The sequence below is a fragment of the Cupressus sempervirens genome, chromosome 5 (genome assembly GCF_028749045.1).
Source record: "Cupressus sempervirens isolate cs-2001-9-10 chromosome 5, ASM2874904v1, whole genome shotgun sequence".
NCBI lineage: Eukaryota > Viridiplantae > Streptophyta > Pinopsida > Cupressales > Cupressaceae > Cupressus > Cupressus sempervirens.
In genome coordinates, this window is record NC_143122.1 from 230,698,756 (window position 1) to 230,726,315 (window position 27,560).

At 35.4% G+C, this 27,560-nt stretch overlaps 1 protein-coding gene across 1 annotated transcript in view; it reads right to left on the reverse strand.

Annotated features, from left to right (window-relative positions):
• Nucleotides 1-1,094: 1,094 nt before the first annotated feature.
• LOC149555287 (Nitrilase/cyanide hydratase and apolipoprotein N-acyltransferase family protein) overlaps nt 1,095-27,560 on the reverse strand; it is a 159,994-nt gene continuing 133,528 nt past the window's right edge. Inside the window, exons 8-9 of the mRNA XM_089829411.1 lie at nt 1,463-1,545; nt 1,095-1,349 (exon numbers count right to left, since the gene is read on the reverse strand). Coding sequence (XP_089685537.1) covers nt 1,281-1,349; nt 1,463-1,545 — 152 coding nt within the window. The 3' untranslated portion in view covers nt 1,095-1,280. The remainder of the gene's footprint in view (nt 1,350-1,462; nt 1,546-27,560) is intronic.

Sequence of the window (27,560 nt, forward strand, 5' to 3'; positions counted from 1 at the left end):
GAGAGCTCTTACTCTTTTGTTTAAGCTCCTTTGTTGGGGGGCTTTACATCTAGTATTACATGTCTGGCAAGTAAATAGTTGCATTCTCATAGACCAAAGCTTGAGTTCATTTCCCCAATTTTGAATACAAAGTAAGAAAATTAGGAAGAGATTTATTGATAGCAACATTAACACAAAATCAGGCAAAGTCTAGCATGGATCTCATTTGGGTCAAAATGAATATTTTTTCATCCCAAGAATTAAAAGGGCTTCCTTGCATTCTTACCCACCAAAGCCAATCTATTGAAGATCTATAAGGTCAAACACCGATTTCCATCTACGTAGAATAAAGATAGACAATGATTGTCATAAGCCCATGACCGTACAAGCACCTTAATCAAGTCCCTTGTCGTAAATTTGAACAGGAGCATACCTCTCGGCCTAACACTCGAAGAAACACTACCATTCACGTTCCACCTATCAAACACCCATCTCTAAACCATATCAATGGTTGGTTTGGAAGAGAAACTTTCCCCCCAATGTATTGTTCATTGATGAAACTATCCTATCCATCATAGAATCAAGAAGTTGAATCTTCATTCCTTCTCCTGTCTGAATGTAATCCATTATAAGATTATGGCCCAAATGCCCATGGATCCCATTAACTAGCACATGCTTCCAATTAGTTTTTGGGGTTTAGTTAAACACGTGAATCATCATTTGTTCTAATTTAAATTTTATTTTTTAGTTTTACATGAATTTATAATTACTAGTTAACTAATCTAGCTAAAAATATTAATCAATTACCTTCAAAAATTATGGTGGTCTAGATGATCTACCAAAATGAAGGGCCCTCATCTGATCCCATTCTAATAGATAACTGAAGTTTTCCTTCCTCTAATGTTTAAATCATGTAACCAAAACTTTCCATTTATGTTTTATTTTTCACTACTACAGACTAGTGATCCAATTTGTTCAATATTCATTTGAGCACTGCCACTTGTAATCATCCCAAGTAACTGTAAGTCAAGTGCAGTATAATATTGTTAGTTCTAGAAACTATTAAGTACCAAATAGACAATGACCTTGAGTCAAAAAGTTCCAAAACATAAGACTGTCCATCTAAAACCAGCATCTACTGCTATTGACAAGTTGATGCATATAAATCATTCCATTCAAAAATATTCAGAACCATCCAATCCATTACAAATATGAAGAGAATAGCAGAGACCAGATAGCAAATAGATTGTTCAATTTTCAGTACTCGGAAAACATTCTAGCAAGCAAATCACTAGCAGTCTTTACAGGAATGACATATTTCCCACAGCTTCTGAAATTGAGCCTTTAGCATAAATGTCAGGTCTACGATGCTGGAAAAGATTGTCAGATATGTTAGTCTAGAAATCTGAGACTCTTGATAAATTATGAAGAAATGGCACATAAAAATCACAACCAACATCTAAAGAACCTTTGTAAATCTTACCCCTGAAATAGGCATGCGCATCCTCACAGATTCTATAAGAGATGGATCAATTTCAGCCACAGCTATACCTGTTGATAAACGATCTGTACAAGGAGACAATATTGACAACAACCATATAGTAGTTGGTAAAACTGTGATTGATTACAGTCTAATACCATTCAAGAATTATACTTCATTTAAAATTCAAGCTACTCAGGGTCCATTCATCACAATATATGCAAAACATAAGTTTTAAGCAAGGATCATAAAGACTAAATAGTAAATATTTTTATGGAGAAAATACATCCCAGAAGTTGTTACCAAATTCTGTCATATTTTTATAAAAGATGTTCTATTTTCTTCAGTACTTTGATGCAGCCACTTTCACGGTTCTTTTCTAATTCCTATAAACATGGATAAAAGAAGAAATACAATCGATTTTATGATGACTTGTCACTTTGGAAGGATAAATTCCTAAAAATTGACCAGAACTTACATTTTGCCTCACATGCCAATGAGTCAAAAACTATAGATTTCACTCAACTAGTTTAAATTTAGACTTTTTCCTGACTTCTCATCTTGAGTTGTTTCTCTTTACCTAGTGCAATATTCTTTATCGAGCCTTGAAAACAAATTTAACTTTATTTTTTGCTAAAGTCAATTATGCCATCGTCTTCACATACATCTTCTTTCAAATGTTCCTCGTAAGTTTTAATTTTCAACTTCTTTTGGTATACTCCAAAGAGGAAGTTGGATCCTTTTCGTCTTGAAATAAAATGAACCTTTTCCTCCGATGTTCTTGAATGTATCTCAGAACTAGGAAAATTGGCTTGAGTTGCATTTATTTTCCTGCCCAGGCATGTTGAAAATAGGTATATCATCTTATGCTATTAGAAGCTCTCTAAAATGCCTCTAATTCAGGTACTGGTTCTCACAGCTCTCCTCCCAGGACTTCTGAGTAATTTTTCTTGTGCAAGAAGAAATGAGACATAAATTATTGTGGTTACTTTTCTAAAAGTTGTCGAGAACTTGCATTTTGTCTCGCTTGCCAAGAAGTCAGAAGCTATAGATTTTGCTTAGCTAGTTTAAACTTAAAACGTTGTCCTGACTTTTCACCTTGTGTTATTTCTCTTCACCTAGTGTAATATCCCTTATCAAGCATTGAAAACCTTCACTTTTATTTTTGCTAAAAGTCAATTATGCCATCATCTTCATATAAATCCTCTTTCAAGTGTGCTCTTAAATTTTTTTCAGCTTTTTTTGGCATGTTCCAAAGAGGATGTTGGATCTTTTTCATCTTGTAATGAAAAGGAACCTTTGCCTCCACTATTCTTGAATGTTATTTAGAACTAGGAAAATAGGTTTGAGTTGCATTTCTTTTTCTGCTGAGGCATGTTGAAAATAAGTATATCTTCTTTTGCTGATAGAAGCTATCTAAAAATGCATTTAACTCAGGTTCTGGCTCGTGCAACTTTCCACCCAAGACTTCTAAGTTAAGACTTCTTGTGGAAGAAGAAATGCAATAAAAATTATTGTGGTTACTTTCAAACTATACATTTAAAAGCTATAACCTTGTTACTGATGGGTTACACACTGTGAATTCAATAATTATTTGCTCAGTCAATCCACAGCAATTTCTGGCATAGATATGCCTTTCTATTATCTAACTTATCCAGATGATGATATTCTCTGATTGAATATAAAATCTACATTAAGACATCAGTCAGCTAAAAATGCAGGCATAAATTCAACAGTCATAGGAACAGGAGATTACTACAGTTTCACTTCTTTAAGCACACAAGGCTCAGCAATGAAACTCATGCCTACACATTTTAGCCACTTGAGGTGAAGCTTAGGAGATAGATTTCTCCAAAAAGGGATACATACTGCTCACATTCAAAGGCAATCCAGAGAATTGCACCGAGTTGCAGAACCATCCTGTCTGTCCAAATGGTAAATGTCAATGAGTCTCTCCTTTGTGTACCCCATAGTTTGCAAACTCTCTGAGTACTCTCAGAGTTCCTAAGTACTCTCAATTATTTTTGCTGGCCGAGTACTCTCAAGTTTAACTCTCGCGTATTTATAGATGTAAAAATATGTAGGTAAAAAGTCTTGATGCAGAGAAAACATTAGATTAGATGCGCTTTTCACATGATGATAATGCTATAAAACTACGCATTTTCTCTGTTGAGATGTCAATTTTTAATTTAATACATTTTGTAATTGAATTCTACAAAAAATATATGTTTCTTTAAGAGATTTTAAATATCAGTACTTCCTGATTTGCCGAGTTTTTCCCGAGTTTTTGTTGAGTATATGGCAAGTTTTTGCCAAGTTGAAAATTTTGGGCTTGCCGAGTACTCTCCGATTCTGAGTCTGCGAACTATGGCGTACCCAACAAGAGAGTTCTCATATGACTCATACCAATCTGCAATATGGTGGTGAAAATCAATTCTAGGAAGCAAGGATTGATAAGTAAGCTCGTATCTTTCAAAACTGTAGGCTTTCCTTTGGTACCATTTTTTATCCTTAGGATACTCAAAGAGATCATTAATCTTTTCGCTTTGCTACTACAAAACGTATCTAGAAAAAATATTTGCAAATATGATCTCATGCATGATTATATTTAAATAAGTAATACCTTCTCAGAAACTAGTTGTGGTAATTGCCTGGCTGCCAAGAATCTCGTGCAATGAAGAAGAATGAAAAATGATGGCAAATGGTTAAGACAGTTGTGTGTTGGCAGATGATAAACTTATGTTGTTGCACTATGATCTGTAAGGAACTACGTTACCCAAGGACGCGTTTCCAGCCCTAAGCCTTGAGTTTCGGAAACCGTCCCCATTTTGGGACTTGGAGATAGCCGGAAATGTTTCCAAGCCGTCCCCACCCAGGCAAGAAAATCGGAAACCCGTCCTCAAAACTTCAAAAACGGTCAACGCATTTCCAAATGGTGTTGACCATCCCCGGGACTCTATAGCCGTTTCCTATCCATCCTGGGGACTGCTTAAAGGTTCCAATTTTAAAATAAAATTCAACTTTAAAAAAAAATTAATAAATGGTGGTTTTCTACCCATTCGCTGGCCCCACATTAAAATAATAAAATATGTTAATATAACCCATGTTGAAATATATTTTTTTGGAAGCCATTACAAACTTAGCATCCAACTATGACTGAAAATTAAAACTTCAACTTTTGTTCAACAAACTAGACCTGAAAAAATGATTGTAAATCGGACTTCTATTTGATATTCATATTGCAAACCTAGAAATGATTGCAGCTAGGTTGAGGAATACTCAGATTGTTTTCAGCTTTGATAATGCTCTGATAGCAACAATAATTACCCAGAAATAAATTGTTGTGGATGATTACTGCCCAAACAAGACGGCTGCTATCCGTCTAGGAAGACTTGACACAACAAATTCGGTTTTCCTCCAAAACCCACAAGAAAGGGCTCCAAAGTCTAATCTACAGCAGATTGATTCTATCATTTGATGTCATCCTATGTTCCAATTCTTAGACGATGATTCAATTTGATGCTATGTTCTATGCTGATTTGATGAATGAAATTAATAATTTTAAACTATGTTGCTATGATGAATGTGACAATGCTATGTAATTCTGAAATTCATATATATATATATATATATATATATATATATATATATATATATATTGCCGTCCCCTATTTCAGCCAAAAAAAAAGTCCCGGAAACCCGTTTCCTCGTCCCCCCATCCCCCCGTCCCGAAAACTTGAGGTAACATAGGTAAGGAATGATGTTTGCACCGTGAATATGGTCTTGATTTGGGATGCCAATTGATCCGTGTGAAATGTCGTAGAATTTTTGGGGCTACATGAAGTTCGTATGATGAAGATGTAATGCCCCCCCTTTCCTAGATGATCACTAAGATGTTAAGATTTGTCTATTATCCATTTTCATAGGCAAATCCAATGTATAGGAAATTTTATTCCTAGCATGGGGGGATTGTATACACTACGATTGGCATTCGGAAGGTTTATTTAATGTAATGTCCCCTTTTTAGCAAGTTCCTGCAGTTGGTTTGGTCAATTCACCATCGCAACCCTTGTGAGCTGACAGTGGGATTTGAGGGTCTCAGTTGTCGGGTTATAGCTAGGCTTTCGAGCAGCCTATAGTGTGTTTTGGCTCTATTTGAGGGACTTAAGTCAAACTGTTGGTTCCAATGAGCTCAATTGAGTTTGTAAAATTCTACAGATTCTTTAGTCTTGAATCAAACTTATAGTTCAGTTTCAAGTTGCTAAGAATGATCTTTAAACGATATGTATATTCAGATTTCTTGAGGCAGATATTACTAATGTTCACTGCAGGTCTAGTCCTCTATGCTCAATCTTGTGTGATTGTAAATATCTCTGCTATGTATTCATGGGAAGGAAAATGCTTGGAAGATCATACTGCTGCGTATGTGTGTTCTCCAAACTACATTCTCAACCCGTATATATATCCTTCTAGAGGGTATGTCCCTCAAGGGACATAACCCTTGGCATTTAACAAACAAATTTGTCATCCCTAAGCTGGCAATCTTAGTAGATAAATTAGTTATGACTAACTAAGTTTAACCAAGAAAAAAGTAAGGTATTTGTCTATAAATTGCCAACACCTTTAGAGAAAATATATATTAATTTGAATGCCATTCATTAGGAATATATGAATAGAAGAGCAGGTACGGTCTGTACCATTAGACCTGTAGGTTATCTAGTTTAGATTCTTAACAGAGTTAAAAGGAGTTGAGTGATGCTCTCAGTTTTTATTTCAAGCTTCTAACTTGGGCTTCAAGAATCTTGGAGGGAGCGTCTATTTATAGTAATTCACCTTGTCAGGTTCATTCATTGTCTTTCTTCATCAAGATCACTTTGGTGTTGTCAGATTTTGATTCTGATGCTTCTTCAGTTGTTTTCACAAGATAGGTGAATTATTATTATTATTCATCTAAATATGTTGAGGTTGTTATTTTTGTTGGTGTTGTATGTTGGTCAGCTCAGTATCATAGCTCATTGGAACCAAGATGAAAACTTTTAAATAATGGGCACAAGAAACAATGGTCTTGTGTGTCAAAATATTATGTTATGGTGGAAAAGGTCATTTTTAGAACCAAAATCAATTAATAAATTATATTATAATGGAACTCTATTATATTTTAATGTTGTGTGGAGAAAGCTTATTAACTGAAGTTCATTTGGGAAACTTGTGCCATTTGGAGATTATAAATATAAAGCCATTTGATGAGAAAGGCTTCCAATTAATTATTTTCTTTTGTTGCCTGTGAAGATTTATGAGGTTTACGTTTTTTATTTTGTTAGTGTAGTTTTCCTATTTTGCTAGGTTTTTCCTACACTTTTAATAATCTCGCTTAGGTTAATAAAGCATGTCTTATTAGGTGAATGGTTGTGAGGTGTCACCTTCCTACATGTGAGCATCCATTAGCTATCTTGGGAAGATACTTTGCTATCTTTAGTCCGATAAATGGTTGCTCCTCATTGGTTGGTGTTGCCACCTCCTCTCTCTTCCTAGCCTATATAAGCATGCTACCTGGCTTGTATTTGTATCTCTTATTTTTGCATCCTCTTAATGCTATTTTGCTTCCAGCATTTGCATTACTCTCTTGGAGACTAACTCTATGATGCTATTTTGATTTTGTATCATTTGCATTCATAGTTTAGATATTTACTCTTTGCACTATTTTTCTGGGTTATTAATCTTTTCAGATTCTAACATGATATCAGAGCTTTTCTATGTGCAAGAGTAGATTTTAGTTTCCTTATTTGAGAGATTTGGGGGGGGCAAATAAACTTTATTGTAGTTTTTTGAAAAATGAAGTATGCTCTTCTCTTGCATTTTTGGATGATCCTGAGAATCAGAAAAGTTTTGACAAAAACGATTTTTCTCTGGGGTTTCAATCTCAAATCTGACAACCAACTTGCATATTTGGAGTTTTCAATCAGTGTTACAGGTTCCAGCATGCCATTGATGGACTTAAGAAGCTGATCCAGCATTTGCATGTCATATTCTAGTTGCTGGGGTCATTTTTTGATTTTTGGAGCCGTTTTTTACTGTTAAAGGCGTCTGATTTACACTACAGCAACATCTTCTGTACATCAGCAAGAAAAACGCTTTCTGAGTTTTGTTCGCAGCCTCGAAAAACCATCTGGGTATCTTTTAGATTTTGCATGCAAGCTGTATATTTTTTAGAATCGAGCATGCAAAGCTACAGCCATATCCCTCTCCATTGGCAGTTGCAGATTTGGACGCAATTTTCAAATGTCTCGTTCTTGCTCATATGGACTCCGATTTTGATGATTCTTGTTATGAACTTGGCTATTTTTTTGTGCTCTATCCACTAGTGGAGTTGTTTTTTGATTTTCATGCATGAATTCTTCAGAAATTGCAGATTCTCAGCCGTGACTGTGCACAGTTCTCGTTTTGAAAACTTCAAAGGATCATAACTTTCTCATACGACCCCGTATCGAGGCGATTCTTTTTTTGAAAGTGCATGATTTTTCGAGTAGATCGCAATGGTGCTATTTGTTTCTTTGATTATTGTGCCCAAGTTTCACTTTTAGCATATGCTCTTCATGAGGAGGCCCTGTCAGTTTTCTTCCGTAACTTGAGCATACGGACGTATTTTTTCAATCCGAAAAATGCGTCGGAAAGCTGGTTCTGAGATGGAGATGATGGTATAGGTTTTTTTGATTTTTTCTATAGTCTGGTTGCCTATTTTGGCAGTCAAAGCTAGATGTTCTATTTTGCCTTCTGGGAGCCATATCTCGCTCATTCGGACTCTTTTTTGGGCTCGCCAGATATCATTGGAAAGCTGGTTCTGTGAGTTATTCAGTTCCAGAGGTCTTTTATCTAGATTCTGCTCCAGGTTCTTTCTCCTTCGAGTTTTGCACTTTCGCACTCTGGCGGATTACTTGGATTCTACAAGTCTTGGAATCTCTTCTTCTGTTCTTTTGGCTCACTCTTCTTTCTGACTTCTAAGCATTGTATCCTTCTATTCTGTTGCATTCCTTTTTCTGTAAACACACTGAGATAAAGTTCTTGCTTTTGCATATCTGGGATCTTGTACACCTTGTGTTTGTTTGTACTCGCACTCAGTTATAAAGTACCATGGGGGGTCATGATGTTTTGCCATTTTGTGCTCATCCACCTTTGTCAAGGGAATTTTTCTTCCACGACATTAGCCCATGCAGTGTGTCGGTGACACCGCCCTTTATCCTGTGCTTGTACTTTTATTGCATTGTTGGTGTTCCTGATTCTTCTTCTTGCAGATGTTTTTGGCATTGCATTTCAATGTTCCTGTCACCCCTCTCCCTGTTCAGCATTATGGGGGGGTTCACCTGTTGGCTCTATTGCTTCTTTGATTCGGTTGAGTGATCTACGTATTCAGTTTTTGTTCCTATGTACTAGGCGGATGCAGTGGCTAGGCACCTATGCATTTCGGTGAGATGGTTCATCTACTATATAGACACTCATTCATTCCTACCTTTGGAGGTCACCTCTTCGATTGATCAGCTCTTCAGACTTTGTCTTCTCTACCTAGTCATGCACTATTTCAATGGGGGTTCCAGCAGTTTCTTCTGACAGTGTTTGCAACTTCATGCTTCGGAGATGCTTCATGCTCTTTTTTGTTCCTCTCTTTGAGACATTTCCTAGATTGGAGGCTTAGTTTTCTTCATCTAGTTCTTTTTCTTGTATTAGGTACCTGATCAGGCCTTGTTGTCGGGACCCATTTTCTTGCTTTCATAGCTTTGCTAGGTTAGCATCCACCTAAGCTTCACTTATGGGGGGGTGTTAGTGTAGTTTTCCTATTTTGCTAGGTTTTTCCTACACTTTTAATAATCTCGCTTAGGTTAATAAAGCATGTCTTATTAGGTGAATGGTTGTGAGGTGTCACCTTCCTACATGTGAGCATCCATTAGCTATCTTGGGAAGATACTTTGCTATCTTTAGTCCGATAGATGGTTGCTCCTCATTGGTTGGTGTTGCCACCTCCTCCCTCTTCCTAGCCTATATAAGCATGCTACCTGGCTTGTATTTGTATCTCTTGTTTTTGCATCCTCTTAATGCTATTTTGCTTCCAGCATTTGCATAACTCTCTTGGAGACTAACTCTATGATGCTATTTTGATTTTGTATCATTTGCATTCATAGTTTCGATATTTACTCTTGGCACTAGTTTTCTGAGTTATTAATCTTATCAGATTCTAACAGATTTGTCCTTGCTAAAGTATAAGGGTTTGGACTTGATCAGTGTCTGGCAATTCACAGCTGAGGTATCATGAATTAATTCTGAAAATTGTTTATAGTTTTTCCCTACTGATTCTTATTGTGTCTGGGAAGTCATTTAATTGGGAGTTATTCTGGAGTTTGTGGAGCATCTTTGCTCAAGGAAAGATCATCTGGATTCTTAGATGGTTTACTGGGCATTGTTTATTAAAAATATCTGAAGTCATTGCTTGGAGTTTGTGGTGCAAAAGAAGACGGATCACCAATTGCAGCAGAATAATGGTCAGATTCTTACATGCGTTTCAAGTGTGGGGATTTGAGTTGAATTTGAAGGGCTGCCATTTCATATTTGGAGCAGCAATTTGATCATTACATGAGCTGTGATTTCCGGCTAGAAGTCTGTGTTTACTCCTGAGGACCAACGTTGAGTTTTCAGGCCTGCTGCCTTTTGCTTCAGGAAGCCATTTAGAGGCCTGGCGGACAGATTTGAAGGGGGTTGCAGTTCAACTTGCACCTGGAATGGTTATGGCGAATAAAGGTTCTGAATTTTAGTTCACAAATTTTTATTGTTGATATAAAGACTTGTAATCAGCTAAGGAATTTTATTGATAGAATTGCAATTGAATCTAAACTGATGGACATGGTTAGCATTTTGTCAATATTCAGCAATGTCATTCTTTTTCTTATATATATATATATATATTCAAATCCGAAGTATTTACACAAACAAAAAGTTGTATAAAATTTGCAATCTTCAGCATCGTCAGTGGAAATTGGAATTAAGTATGCTTGCCAAGTGTTTAACAAAATACCTGATTACCAATTAGTAAAGGAATTTGAAGTTTGTTGAAGTTATAACTAGTTGACAGTTATTACATTTAATGAGCATATATGTTAAATCTTAATAAAAAGTTATTGTGTGCTAAAAACAACAATTTTTATTTTAGTGACTATATAAAGTTAATTATTAACTTTAATATATGTAAAGAGGTAGCTTTATAATATTAAATTATAAAGTAACTTTATAATATTTCATTATAAAGTTAAATTGCACAATGAAGTTAATGAAATATTTTATTAAGTACAATTATAGTGCTCCCTAGACTTGGACGCCACCTTTGGGGATTGGAAAAAGAACATTTAAGGAAATTATAATGAAGCATACAATTCCAAGGTACAGAGATTTTAGAAACAGGTTTAATTTCTCATATTTGCTGATTATGTTAAGATCAATTTTAGAAAGGCACTTTCTAAGGATGAAAACCCTTGGGCAGTTGTGAATTGAATGGAAACCCACTACACCATTGAGGAAAGTCTACACAAGCTTTCTTTGAGCTTCAGTGGAAGTATTTTCAAGTAGATTTAACAGATTTCTTTCAGAAATTAAGTTTGCAGGGTTGGGCGCATGCTGATCGTTCAAATTTAATAACAATAATTCCAATTTGGAGGTTGATTTGGTCATTGATCAGTGAAATCATCTATAAGGGATTTAATTAAATTGGTTGCAGCAGACATCGGTGAGTTTGTGAGTGTATTTGGAGAGTTAGAAACTTCTACTTGCCAACCATACCATTTACTAGTCTAACTGTACCAATTCCCCAACTATACAATTCCTTCTATAGGTTAAACCATTCGGAAATGGTGTTGGTGTTTGTGCAAATTTCTTGATCAGTAATTGATAGCAACAAATTTCGAATTCATCAGGCATCAGGAAGATTTTATGGTCCAGCCTGTTTGGCACATTGAGGAATTTCCAGTTTAATTCAATAAATTTGCCTGCAAACCAAGCATAGAATTTAGTAATCCCATTGTTTCTTTCAATATTTGTTTTTAGTAATTAGATGCAAACAAAACCAGTTGGTGCAACTGTACCAAGTTGGATGCACATATATTATAATCTCTTTGGATCCATCAATAACATTCCTCATCTCGTTGAGTGTTGGATTCTGGGTATACAAATTCATGTTCTTGGTGACTCAAATTCTCTTAATTCTCAATAATTCCACTGCTGTTCTAAATAAATCAGACATTTCAATCCTTTATTACTTTATACTTTGGTTTAAAAAGCATCATATCTTGGCATATGTTTCATGGTTAAACTCCAAACTATCAGAAAAAAATGGAACAGAATCGGTGGGTATCTTATAGTGGTATATGAGCTATGATCCTGCCAGCCTGAGGGTATGATGCTTATTTCTATGTATCCTGAAAGATTTGGGCCATACAGATATTATACGCATAGGAGAGCACACAAACAGTTTGCTATTGGTTCTGATATTCCAACAGGTGCAAATATGGTTGACATTCTTGATGTCGTAGGAGTCCCCATCAGAGGGAGGGTTAGCAAGATCATCTAGATCATGAGTTATTTAGAACTCTCGTTTATAAACAATTGTTGATTGCACAAGCCTTAGCATAGATAAGTGGACCCATGACAGATTGGATTTGGATCACCCTAGGGATATGCCTGATAGGTGGGATAGATCAGTATCAGTTGCAGTGAGCCTTGGGAGTAGTAGAGCCATCTACACTGCAAAGTGCATTTGACTCTCCTTCATATGATAGAGCATTTACATGGACAGCCGAAAGACCTATGCAGCCCCATTTTCTGCCTAGAGAGGAGCTACTATTAGTTGACCCACATGAGGGCATGGAGTTTAAAGATGTTATAGAAGCTAGTGATGAGTGGGCACACCTTCTAAAGCATATTAGAGATGTGCTTCCTCTAGATCAATATTGTGCACAACGTAGAGACAATATGAGGAACCGTGGTGATAGGCAGCTTAGACAGCAGCATAATGGCGATCTTGAGTGAGCTACTAGCAAACTCGCTTTATCTTCCTTTCGCAGAGGTAGAAAGATCAGCATACAAGCCTAGATACACAAGCTTGACACCTAACTTTCACTTGAGTTGATGTCTGAGGACGAGGTTACTCAGTTTGCAGTATTATATTTGGATGGTGTGGCTTATGATTTGTGGCATCATGATTTGGTTACCCAAAACCATGAAATCATTCATTCTTCTGGGGAGTTCACTGAGTGGTTGATTGCCTGATTTGATTATAGTGATGTTGAGTTATACTACAAGGATTTAGCACTGCTGCAACAGACTGGACAAGTTAAAACTTATATTAATGAGTGTCAATGCATAGTCGTTATGGTCCCATAGATGCTCAATAGGCGTATGGTGATGTCGTTTATTAAGGGTTTACATGATAGTTATGGCGTTTGGTCTGGACTCTTAAGCCAAGGACTTTGCAGGAATCTATTCACACTACCTTAGATCTTGATACCTCACTAACACCTACTTTTAATCAAGAGGATAAGAAGTTTTCCAAGAGCTCCAAGCCATTTCAAAGGTTTTCTATATAGCACAAAAGTGTGTCACCTCCTCCTAGGAGGATCAAGACATATGTAATGAGTTGAGGAGGAAGAAGCTTTGCTTCTCGTGTAAGAAGCCTTGGAAGCCTGGATACCAATGCCTGGGAAAAGGCAAGATGCATCTAGTTTGTTTCTGATTTGGATGATGCGTTGCACCATGTTTGTGAGTGCATAACTTGTCAGTAGAATAAGTTAGAGCATTCTTTCCCAGCATTGTTAGGATTAAACCACGGACAGAAATAACAATTAGATGCAAACATAACCAATAACAGAAAATAATAGATCACACAGAAAAGAACACAAGGCACCAAGATTTAACGTGGTTCACCCAATCCCTGGGCTACGTCCACCAAACAGCAAGTCCAATATTTTTATGATCCAGTGATTACAACCAGATTACAATCCATAATCCCTTACAGCTCAATACCACCGCAAGAACCAATTTCACATCACACCTTATGAAACAATCCCTAACCCTAAGCCCTTTTATACAAGTATTTTAACCGCTTTAGGGTTACAAGTATTTTAACCGCTTTAGGGTTATAATTAATAATTACATGTCGGCCCAAAATCCCGATAAAATAGGGCCCAAATTTTTTTTTTTAGTATGTACAGTACTTTCCTGATTAGTCACCACAATCTAACAAGCATGTCTTATGCCATAGCCTAGACCAGAGCAAAAGTGAGAGAGTATACCTGTGGATTCATTACTAGTCTTCCAAGAGGTGAAGGATCGCATCTATGTGGTTGTGGATAGATAGGAAAAGTTTTCTCACTTTTTCTCAATTGCAGCCAACTTTACAACATCTCAAGTGACGGAGATATACTTTAGTGAGGTGTTCAGACTCCATAGACTCCTCAGTTTCATTGTTATTGACTAGGATATAAGGTTTATGAGCATCTTTTGGCAAGAGTTATTTCGATTAGCAGGTACAAAGTTGACCCCTAGCAACAATTACCACCCTCAAATGGATAGACAAACAGAGATAATTAATACATGGATTGAGGGTTATATGCATATCTATGTTTCAGATCAGCAGAAGTCATGGGTGCAATAGTTGTATTTGCACAAGTATTGTTATAATACTATGTACCTCCCTTTTGAGCAATGTACACTTATGATGCCTTATCATTTGTGGACTTGGTGTTGGGTGATAGACGAGAGCCAAGTGCTCAAGATTGGCTATAGGATAGTCAAGATATCCTTAAGGCACTTAAGGATAATATCCAGCATGTCGAGAGTTAGAAAAAGATGTATGCAAAGTGGCATCAGGTTAGGACAGCTGAAGCTGGAGATATGGTCTTCTTGCGTCTATAGCCTTATAGATAGAGTACTAGAAGCAAAGTGGGACGGAGAAACCCAAGTCTTTTTTAATGGCCTGTACAGATTATTAAGGAGAACTGGAGAGGTAGCATATGAGCTTGAGATACCTTCAAAGAGTGAGATACATATTGTCTTTCATGTGTCTTGCCTAAAGAAGGCTTTGGGACATGTTTCTGCACATGTTTTTCATACATTGGATGAGGAGAGCCAATTGGTGTTGATACATACATAGATTCTAGAAATGAGGGAGAGGAGGTTGTGGAACAAAGTGATCAAAGAGTATTCGGTATAGTTGAGAGACTTGCCTTTGGAGAATGTCAGATGAGAAAGAGAGATGATACTTCACAATCCATCTTTGTAATTGCTTGTGGACAAGCAATCTCAGGACTTTTCTAGATGATCGCTCTGATGTTGAGATTGCCTATTATCCACCTCCTCGGGAAAAACTAGTGGATAGGACATGTTATTCCTAGTAGGGGAGGTCCTTACAGGCTAGGGATCGCCATTTGGATAGCTATTTAATGAGCAAATAATGTTATTGTAAAGTTATTTTGTGGTAAACATAGCAATCTTTATTAAGGTGACTTTGTAAAGTATATTAAAGTCATGAGGCAACCTTATAATATGAAATTATAAAGTAACTTTATAATATTTCATTATAAAATTAAATCGCACAATAAAGTTAATGAAATATTTTATGAAATGCAATTATGATGTTCCCTAGACTTCGACACCACTTTTTGGGATTTTAAAAAAGAAAATTTACGAAAATTATACTGAGCCAATGGCTTCCAAGGTAATGAGATTTTAATAAAAGGTTCAATTTCTCATATTAGCTGTTTATGTTGAGATCAATTTCAGAATTCTTTCATAGAGCAGTCCACACCAAGGATTTCATAAGAACGAAAACCCAGTTCACCATTGAGAGGAACCTATAGAGAGTTTACATTTGTGTTTCATTGAATAAATTTTCAGGCAGATTTAACAAGTTTTCTTTCAGCAGTAAAGCTTCTAAGGTTTGGTACATTCAGATCAGTCAAATCCAATAATAATAAATCCAAACTGGAGGTCAATTTAGTCATTGTTCAATGAAATTCTCTATAAGGGATTTAATTAAATTGGTTGCAGCAAACATCAGTGGGTCATGAGCATATTTGGATGGTTAGAAACTTCTCAATTGCCATCTGTGTTGTTGTCCTCAATTCTAACATCACAAAATTGAGGCAACCCTATGCAATTTTCTCATGAATTCATAGGTATAACCTCTTTGTTTTAATGTATTGATAAAGCATCATTAAGGCAATTTGTTATCCCTGAATTGTACTCTATGTAACTTTATTCATGCATTTCTTCTGAAAGTTTCTGTCAAGTTTAGTCCCAAAATGTTTGTAACAAAGAATTTTCTTTCTCTAACTACAGACACTTGATTTTTGGTAACCTTTCACATCTTTGGTGTGTAAACTTCTTATTATAGATAGTTTTGACTCTTGTTTTTTCCTCATGTTAATAGCCCTCGCAATCCTACTTGTTTTGAACTAACTTAGGCCTCAAATGGAGTTGCCTAGCTCAAGTTATGAAGGAAAAGGAGGGGTTTTTTGGGACAACAGCACCTTGTGATTAGAAAACTTTCAAAAATGGGTTTTTTGTTGGCAATTATACAAAATAAAATTGTGTTTAATATTTAAAGTGAATTTTGACATTTGTTTTAAATTTTTAGCTCATTCTAAGTTGATTTGACCATAGTTTTAAATTTTAATGAAGATTAACCCTTTTATGTTTGTTTTCATGTTACTTTATTGAAAACTATAGTTTTTTAAATTAAATTTAATTACATGAGACATTAAAAATGCATAGAGGTGGGGTTTTTATCACTCAAAGCATATATCAACATACAAAAGACCTATTAAAACTCCATTGCCAATAAATATACGTCCTAAATGCATAGAAGTGGACTTTTTAAAGGCAATATGCTATTTTATCACTTAAGTGCTTATAAGTAGGGAATTTGAACCCAAAAGCATGTGTTATTGCACTTTTAACATTTATTAATGTGTTTATTAACTTGAGTTAGTGTTAAAATGCATAAGGGTGGCGATTTTTGCATCAAAAGCACATGCTTTTACAATTGAAAAGCACGTCATTACTTATTTTATATGCATTTTAGACTAAAAGGCACATGGGTGATGATTTTGGACCCAAAAGCACATGTTTTCATTTCCAAAAAGTGTCTTTAGTGACTTTATAACCAAAAAGCACAAGTGTGGCAATTTTGCCTTGAAAAATGTGTGTTTTTCATTCCCAAAAGCATGCCTTTACTCATTTTTACAAGCATTTTTTATGGGTGGCGATTTTTGGTATAAAAACACATGTTTTTAGCTCCAAAAAAGGCATCTTTATTTCTTTTTGAAGGCTTTTTTAACACTAAAGAGAACATGGGTTGCGATTTTGGACCCAAAAGCACATGTTTTCATCTCAAAAAAGTGCATCTTAAGTGATTTTATAACCAAAACACACAAGGGTGGTGATTTTTCCTTGAAAAGCACATCTTTACTCATTTTTACAAGCTTTTTTTATGGGTGGCAATAAACACATGTTTTTGGCTTGGGAAAACCCACCTTTTTGTGTGTTTTTCATGAAAAACAGGATTTGCAGCATTTAATCATTAAAAACTTGAGCAATACTTGGTAGTTTTTGGAGATCTTTAGGTCATTTTTGCATGAAATCGTCCAAGGATGTAATATCCCCAATTTTTGATAAAATGTTTTAATTAGGTTAATTAATTAAATGGTCCTAAAAATTAAATAATATCACAAGGGCTTATTTAATTAATTGATTTAATTAATAAAGGGGTCCAATTTTTACTAATTATCGGTTGGTATTTGTTGTGTCGGCATTGTTTGTAAACCCTCAAGAGTTCTCTCTGAAGGGGTATTTACGTGCGTGTAAAAGCCCCAGTCTGGATATGGCTTAACCAAATTAATTTTATCAACATTAATTTCCTTACCCATTCATAAGGTTGTCATTTTAATGAACACTTGGTAGGCAAAGCTAATTATCACTATATCTAATGCTCGAGTCTTGAGCACAATGCAAAGAGATCTTGCACAGATGAACAATCCGGCTTGAGAACTATGATGAATAAATACACTGGAAAAACTGATTTTTAACAGGACTACTATAATTCTAAAATTCTGCACAAATTAAGACAATTGAGTATGACCCTTCACTCCCTTCACAATTGGATTTGCCACAATGAAATACTGAAATAAATATTGAAACTCAGATCTCTTTATTTTGATTGCATATGTAAGAGAGATTTACAATCAAAGAATTAGAACCTGATGAGAAATAGATCAGAACTCCAGCTGGGCGACTAATGATGCATATAACTCCTTCCTCCACTTCCAAAATTGCCTTCTCTAACATCAAAATCGACCAGTCTGAATTTTCTTGTGTTCTGCTTGTAAAGCACTGATGATCAACATCATCCAGCCTCCCAAGTAGCTAATGCAACCTTCTCCAATTCAAATGAAGGCCATAGAGACTTAGATGCAGGAAGACTTTTGAAACGCAGCCTAGTGAGACCAGATCACAGGTTCAAGTTGCGAAGTAATCCCTGATCACAGGTAACCTGCAGCCTGTAGGAAATGAAATGCAGGTCTGTGATAACTCGCAGCTCCTTGTAAAGCACTGCCTGGCCCCAATGATGACATCCAGCCTTGTGAAAGGTTGTAAATGCATTCACTAACAAAGTGACTTCTAGATGAATATACGCATTATACACTTCCAGCAGTAATCTCAAATGCATTCAATGATTTCTCCAGATGCAAACACAGGACCCTATAAATCTCCAAAAATTAATCTTTCTTCTAATCACACCACAGAATGAATCTCTCCTTAGATATAGTGAGAACAGTAGGAGAAGATAGAAAATAGTTTTACCTCAGCAACTATTTGCAACACAATCCAGAATAAAATCTCAGATTTAAATCTACAATACTTCAGCTGTAGATCCAATGGAACAACTCAGAATTCAGACCCTTATACTTCAGTAAGGGCACAAAAATCAGAACTCAGAAAAGCCACAAAGGCAACAAAGGCAAATAAATATCCAAGCATGTCTTCCCAAATGAAATGAACTCCCATTTATAAGCTTTCGTTGGCAAAAGTTTCCATAAAACTCTACTTTAGAAATCGTGGAAGTTTCTCAAAAGAACTCAACACTAAAAACTTTTCAACTTGCTTTTTAGAAATATCTCTTAAAGTCATTATTATAATAATATAAACATTATTATAATAATGCAATTCAATGAATAATAAATAAATAAGAGCTCATGCAATTATAACCTGATTAACTGCAGGTGACGACCAATTGCCAAGCCACCCACTATACTGCCAAAAATAGCAACTACTAAAAATAGACTTACTAAAAATAGTAAATCCATAACTGAGACCCCCAAAATGCCTTGTCAGCTCACAAGGGTCGCTATGGTGAATTGACTTGGCCAACTACAGGAACCCACTAAAAATGGGGACATTACAGTACAGCATGTAGAAAGTTATTATATGATTCAAATTATTTCTTTGTATTTGCAAATTCTTGTTGGAGTTATGGATTGTTCGTCATTTCAGAAATGGAAGACCTTTCCTACTTGGCTTTCCAGTTTTAGTGGGGTTCAATCCTCACCCTATTTCATCGCATGTAATACTTTGCTCAAATCTAGAAAATCGGAGCACCATCTTTGTTTGCGAGTATTAATTGGAGGTTATCTGTATTCAATATATATTCATGCTTGGCACTTATTTGATGAATTTGGTGTTCTAAAATTATTTTCATATAAGTTGTATTCTCTTTCCAATCTCCGTGTAACACTCTCTGTGCATCTTCAACCTCCCAATACACTAACCTTACTACGCCAATATGCCAGCATTCTAGTACGCCGACCTCCCATCTGGATGGGAACATTACAATGGTACCAAAGCTGGTGATTCTGCCAGCTTTTTGGGAGAATTGAGAGTTTAGTCTTGGATCACACTATGGCATCAAGCGATGTCATATGGTCTCTAGCCGATTGGAAGACACATCTATTGGTCAAATACTCCAAGAACACTTTTGCATGCAAATTAATGGATAGCGACATTCAGAATGACATATACAAGGTAGTCAATGACATCATCTACTACAAAGACAAAATCCATTTGATACCCGAGTGTTACATCCCAATTTTTGACCTAATTTAAAATCTTCATATAGCCATTGAGGTTTCATGTGAAGTCAGTTGACAATTAAAATTTGTTACAATCATGTGAAATGGTAAGATGTTTAATCATTATAATTTCATATGAAGATGAAATGCTAGTTAATCATTATGATGGTATTTTAAAGCTATTTTGGGAAGTTGATTATTTATCATGAATTCATGGGAATTGAAAAGGTGGTTAGCCGTTAGGATCGTTTATGATTAATAACTTGTTACGGTAATATGATTTAACTGTGAAGAATTTCCTTGTAGGGAACACGTCAAAGGGGTGGAAGCATTGTCAAAAAAGAATTGGGCATAGGGGCACCAGCTTCATTGGGCAAATAGGTGTGAATCTTGAATCATCGTGGCTAAGGGTAAACGACTAGGCAAGCAAGAGTGTACGTTGGACAATACCATAAGCTACTTGGATAACATATAAAACATTTAAATATTTAAACATAATCAAAATTCGTACTTTTAATGATTTATGTTGGTATCCTCATCATTTCATAATATACATATACAAATGCATATGTATAAAGATATGATGCCACCATGGTATTAAATTACCCAAGCTCGTCTCTATTAACATACATATGCATATACTTTGGGAGGATATGAAGATAAAATATTCTCCCAATTATGAACGTATATAGATATGCGTATCCTAATAGGTATAATCTTGGACACAATAATAGTATGATGATACCATTCGAAAATAATATATATGTGCAAATATATATATATATATATATATATATATAATTATTAATTATTCTTTTAATAAAGAGTCCTTCGAACTCTTTCTTTTAAAATTATAGTCTCTATGAGAGACGATGAATACACTTGGCAATTTTCCTTCTTTTGAATCGATGAACCAAGAAGCCAATAATCTTTCTTGCAACTTCCATCAAGAGTCGCAGCTTCAATAGAAGAGTCTTCTATATTGTTTTACATTTAAAAATCTCGATAGTGTGTCTTGCAGCGATCATCGACACTGTTTTTCTTCACCATTCCTTCTCATTTCCTTTCGCTTTTTCATACGGTTGATATTGGAGTGAAACCAAGCTTGTTGTTTCTTCTATCAAAGGGACTCAGCATTCCGAAATCCGTGTCGGCAATCCAAATTGTGAGTCAGGCAGTTGGGATTTACCAAGTTCCAATCCCTCTTTGATCAGGTTATGTGAATAGTTTCTATTCTTTATTTTGGTATACACGAAAATCTACATGCAAGGTAGTTCCAAGGATTTACAATGTTCAATACTTGATTGTGAAGTAAAATAAGACTATCGAATAGTTCATTCAATCAAGCATACCAAGTTATCTAACCATGTTAAGTCTAAAACCGAATACATGTTATGTTATGATTCCATTCTCGAATCAACTTGTCTTTTAAATCTGAATTATAATCCTCTAAATTTTCCTAGAGAAGTCCTTGAGTCTTAAGGACGGCTTCATGCCAGTACTAAAATATTGTTTTGTATCAGCTGAGTTTCAACAAATGAATTGATATCCTCTATGAACAAACACCCAAGACTCACCCGACTGGCTTGCCAAGAGAGAAGGTGAAGAGGTGGAAAGGAAGTTCTGCAAAAACAAAGAATAGGAATTAGAATTGATATGATAACTTTATTTTTAAAGAACTATTCAATAAGCTCATATTTGTCCAATATGTACCCTATTGCCAAGTCGAGTGGTGGAATTAAGAACCAGAATACTCAGTGGTTGGACAAGGTGTTCCATGTCTATTCTAGGTAGGGAGGGTATTTCTTGAATGAGATTTGTGGGGATATTTTGGGGGTCCGCAGTTGAGAGGTTAAGCCCCTGACAATGTTTTCCCTCTCCACAAGATGCCAAGACACGCACCAAACAAAGATGAGTTATGCATTCAAACATTTGTTGGTAACAGGTATTTTACTTTGATGATGTTTATACAAATAGAAGATATGATGGATTGATTTATATCATTGATTCAGTTATTTCCTTTGATGAAACTAACTTTTCTTGTCAGTATAACTAGTAACCAGTTAAATCGGTTGATCTTCCAACTGAACATGGAATATATCTATATGCAAGAGATAGGTTTATCTGATGGATTGTTATTTCAATATTCCATTGACGTGAATAATGAATATGAGTGTATTTTCTAACTGAATGTTATTGCCATAGTTAGCAATGGAAGAAGGGATAATACAGTGGTATCGATGCCCTAAATGATACAATGGTATTTGACACCCTAAATGATACAGTGATATTTGATGCCCTAATTGATACATTGGTATTTGATGCCCTAAATAATACGATGGTATATGGTATCCTAAATGATACAATTGTATTTGATGCCCTAAATGATACAGTGGTATTTGATGTCCTAAATGATACAGTGGTATTTGATGCCCTAATTGATACATTGGTATTTGATGTCCTAAATGATACAGTGGTATTTGATGTCCTAAATGATACAGTGGTATTTGATGCCCTAAATGATATAATGGTATTTGATGGTAATGGTGTTTTGATAAAGTGGTATAGCTATTTGTTCCTAAATGGCATATATGTATTAACCTGAGTTTTGCAGAAGCATTCCTAGACAGATTTCGGTTTTGAATTCTACGATATGTAGATTTTTCCCTTGTTAAAATCATTGATGGTGTTTTCAAATTGTTAGTTATGAAATTTTCCGTTTAACTATTTTATAACCATGAATCTCATTCACATGAATATAACTGCTATAACTATCTTCCTATGAATATGAAGTATTAACTGTATATTATTTGATATAATATGATGTTAGTTAAGACACGGGTAAAGTGGTTGTTACAAGAAAGATTATCGGCTTCTTGGTTCACCGATTCAAAAGAAGGAAAATTGCCAAGTGTACTCATCATCTCTCATAGAGACTACAATTTTAAAAGAAAGAATTTGAAGGACTCCTTATTAAAAGAATAATTAATTAATTAATTTTATATATATATATATATATATATATATATATATATATATATATATATATATATATATATATATATATATATATATTTGCACGTATATATATTATTTTCGAATGGTGTCATCATACTATTATTGTGTCCAAGATTATACCTACCAGGATACGCATATCTATTTACGTACATAATTGGGAAAATATTTTATCTTCATATATATATATATATATATATATATATGTATGTATGTTAATAGAGACGAGCTTGGGTAATTTAATACCATGGTGGCATCATACCTTTATACATATGTGCATTTTATATATTTATATAATGAAATGACGAGGATACCAACATAAATCATCAAAGGAACGAATTTTGATTATGTTTAAATATTTAAATGTTTTATATGTTATCCAAATAGCTCATGGTATTGTCCAACGTACACTCTTGCTTCCCTAGTCGTTTACCCTTAGCCATGGTGATTCAAGATTCACACCTATTTGCCCAGTGATGGTGGTGCCCTTGTGCCCAATTATTTTCTGACAATGCTTCCACCCCTTTGACTTGCCCCCTACAAGGAAATTCTCCACAATTAAATCATATTACCATAACAAGTTATTAATCATAAACGATCCTAACGTCTAACCGCCTTTTCAATTCCCATGAATTCATGATAAATAATCAACTTCCCAAAATAGCTTTAAAATATCATCATAACGGTTAACTAGCATTTCATCTTCATATGAAATTATAACGATTAACCATCTTACCATTTCACATGATTGTAACAAATTTTAACTGTCAATTGACTTCACATGAAACCTCAACGACTATATGAACATTCTAAATTGGGTCAAAAATTGGGATGTAACATACCATTCCCCTTGTGTTTCATCGTCCTCGATGAACTTGAAATTTTAACAAACATTATATAAAGGAGCATTTAAAATTGGACCAAAATTTGGGATGTAATACCGAGTCCAAAATTATGGAAAAGATTCTGGAAGAAGACACTTGCACAAATATCATTGAACCAACACTCGATGGTCAACCTGATGAAAATATGAGTTCTAGTGATCCTTCGAATAAATAGACTCTACCAGTAGTTGTTCAACTTCCTAGTGATATGGACTTGATCAAGGATTATTTGCAGGAGAAATCTTTACAAGTTGTTTGAATATGGAGTTTACCCTTTGGTTGGGCATGGGGCACGCATGATAGCCACCTCTTTGTGTGAGGGGCAGCCTTATGGAAACTACAAGTTGGACCTGAGCTATGAGATTCCTAAAGAAATTTATGAGCATGATGATATAAAGGCTATGAATTTGATCATCGAGGCGTCTCAATGGTATCCTAATGGCTTTGGGCATGGCCATGTTTATATTAGAGTAGAGCAGTGAATGCTTCAAGGACGTTTACTTTTCTCGCCTAGATCCAAGAGCGTGCACGAGATCATGATGCAACATGAAGGCTTCAGTAGATACAATTATCCACGCTTGGTTTGAGACCAAGAGCTACAGTGGCAAAATGCTTGATGGCAAGCAATGTTTGGGTGGCAAGGATTTGTAATATCCCCAATTTTTAATATAATATTTTAATTAGGTTAATTAATTAAATGGTTCTAAAAATTAAATAATATCACAAGGACTTATTTAATTAATAAAGGGGCCCAATTTTTATTAATTATCAGTTAGTATTTTCTATATCGAAATTCTTTGTAAACCCTCGAGAGTTTTCTCCGAAGGGGTACTTACGTGCGGCATGTAGGAAGTTGTTAGTCTATGATTTGGATCATTTCTTTGTATCTACGAATTAACGTTGGAGTTCTAGATTGTTTTCCATTTCAGAAGTGGACGATCTTCCCTACTTGGTTTTCCAGTTCCGGTGGATTCAACCCACCCTATTCTTTTGCTTGTAATACTTTGCTTGGATCTAGCAAACTAGAGCACCATCTTTGTCTGTGAGTATTAATTGGAGGTTATCTATATTCAATATCTATTCATGCTTGGCATTTATTTGATGAATTTGGCGTTCTAATATTATTTTCATATAAGTTGTATTCTCTTTCCAATCTTTGTGTAACACCCTCCATGCATCTTCAACTCCCAGTACAACAACCTTAGTATGCTAACCTTCTAGTACGCCAACCTCAGTATGCCAACCTTAGTACGCCAATTACACCAACCTCCCACCAAGACAGGAACATTACAAAGGATCACATCTAGCTATTCAAAAGTGGAGTATATTGAGGTTTTTTCTTATTTCACAACCTATCTAGGGCACATTTTTGCCCAAAAATGCCTTAGATTTGAGCATTTGCCTTCTTCAAATCATTAACTATTTGGCTCCAGGTAAGTTCTAAAGCATTTCCTATCACTCTTAGCTTGCATACGACTCTTTCAAGTTACATTCTATGCTTTGGAAGCCATTTCCAATATGCTTTGCATTTTACACATTGTTTGGTCAAAACAGTTGCTAAAATGGTGCAATTTCAATCTCTAACTTCCTACACTTGGCAAGCTATGAATTTTGACTCAAATCTTGCAAGGATTGTGCGAAGATTCATATTCTATTTAAAAATCCATCTAGCAATCATTCTAAATCCCAAAAATCTTTTTGATTTCATTTTCAGATTTTTTTGCAAGTGTTTTAAAGACTTCTTATCTTGCTTCTTGAGGAAAAAGGTATGACTTTTTGTCATTTTTCATAGGGCTCTATTCGTTGTCTTGTTTATGCAAGTCTCCTTGTTCTTTTTTTCAAATTTGCATGTTGTATATGATGTGCTCCTATTTTCCATCTAATTTCTCTAAGTTGCATGTGCAAGCATTTCCTCTTGCTTGTACATGTAGTCAGGATTAAAAAACCCGCTCTTGAAGAACACTTTCATAAAGTGAGCTCATTTATCATGTGCTTTTGCATCCAAAATACCCACTTTCATGTTTGCATACACTCCATTCATACCTTGCATACCACTTCTACATGACTTAAAAACTCATGATGGTGGTTGTTTGCATGTGCGTGCACATTTACTTATATGAAAACACAAAATCTCATCATAAGTAGATATACTTCCATCCATTTCCATGCATTTTCCACACATAAAGCTTGTTGTCCACACATGGTATTGCCCTCCAAAAACCAGTTTTTGGGTTTTTCCACCATATAAGCACATATTTTGAGCTTAAACACAAGTATCCACTTGCTGTCCCAAAAGTTTCCAGCTGTACTCCATATGCAATACTCCCAAAAACACTCCATTTTTTAGCTTTCCCCCATTTAAAGATCTGGTTTTATGCGTGCAAAGAAGAAAGGACACAAAACAAGCATGATCACATAATGGAGCCTACAAGGAGATGAAAGAATAATTACAAGCATAGAGTGCTTTCATGACAAAAATGGTCAACACACACTCATCAGAACAATTGAGGATGCATATTCATATTCTGGTTCGAGATGCTTCCATCAAACCTGAGCACAACAATCGTAAAACATTGGGCCTCTTGTAGTAGTATGAAGACCAATAAAGCATGGTGTATAGAAGTCTTGTTTTGTCAAGCACTTAGAATAATTTCATCATATATTTGTAATTTGTAATTGACACATCACATGTACTGAAAAAACCAAATGCAATTGCATGCGATAGTATCACATGCAAAGTTGTAACATGTAATCAAGTTGCAAATGCATTAGGCATGCAACTTTGAATTAGTCAAAGTTAGTTAGGAGTTTGGTTTTTAATGAGTCAAGGTGGTTGAGGGTTTCCCCTTTTCTCTCCACCTGTCTCCCTCTTCTTTTCCTACATAAAGGAGGGAGTTCACTGTAAATAATCATCATTTGGCAAGGCAAGAAATTTTTTCCAGTTTGTATGCGCACTCTAAGACTATGTGCTTGGATGTAAATCAAATTGCTTTCAACAAAAGGGGCAACTTGCTTTCAGAATTTGTGTTGATTCAAGGTGTTATGTGACGACATTTTCTGAACATTGATTTGTGAATTTTGATGCTTTGTTCAAGGGGGATTTGAATTCAATTGTGCAGACTTTGAGTTGCCTATTGCATTTAGAGCCAATTTGAACTTTTGAAGACTTTGTGTTGCATGAGGACAAATTGCAAAAGATAGTAGTGGCTGCAATTACTTAAATTAAATTGACATGAAAGGACGACCAATACCGTAAGCCACACAAAACCCAAGCAAATAAATGGATTATGGCTTCCATCACGTGCCTATTAATAGCGATGATATTGGCAAGAATGGCGACAATTTGACCGTAGAAGAAAGGGAAGAGATATTTTACAGATTAAAGTAGTAAACCAATAAATATTGGGTGCACGATTTTCAAAAACATTAATGTGAATTTAATTCCATCCTATTGTTTACCATATAGGGTAAATGGATGTTTATCACATAAAGATATTAGAATGTAACACTGAACAAATACTTTATTCATATAAGCACATATTCAACTCCAATTACAATGATGATCCATAAGTCCATTCTAACAATGTACATATACTTCCTGAAGGGGTGACTCAACCATCACGCAACCTTTCAGATATCAATTCTACCCGTCTGCTACAATATGGATTTTACCAACATCATCCCCCCCCCCAAAAAAAAGTAAAGTCATCTCCAGACGACAAAATAGAGACAACTTATATATCACAACTCAAAAAAATATGACTCAAACAACTAATCCACTAATTAGATCAAAGTTCACAACTAAAAAGGACACGCCCCTAGTGTGGTAGACGTATGTGATCTAAGCCCGTTCAGTTTTTCTCATAGCTCATGCACTTGCTTGGTTCGAGTCTCCAAATCTGCTTCGGCCACCATCTGAATTTCCAAGGCCGATTGCATCATCATGGCAATCTCTCTGAGCTCTGCCTCCTTTGCTGTTGACTCCTATTGTAGCTAACTCTTCTCTCACCTAGCCTCCTCTAACTGAGCCATAAATGCTAGCCT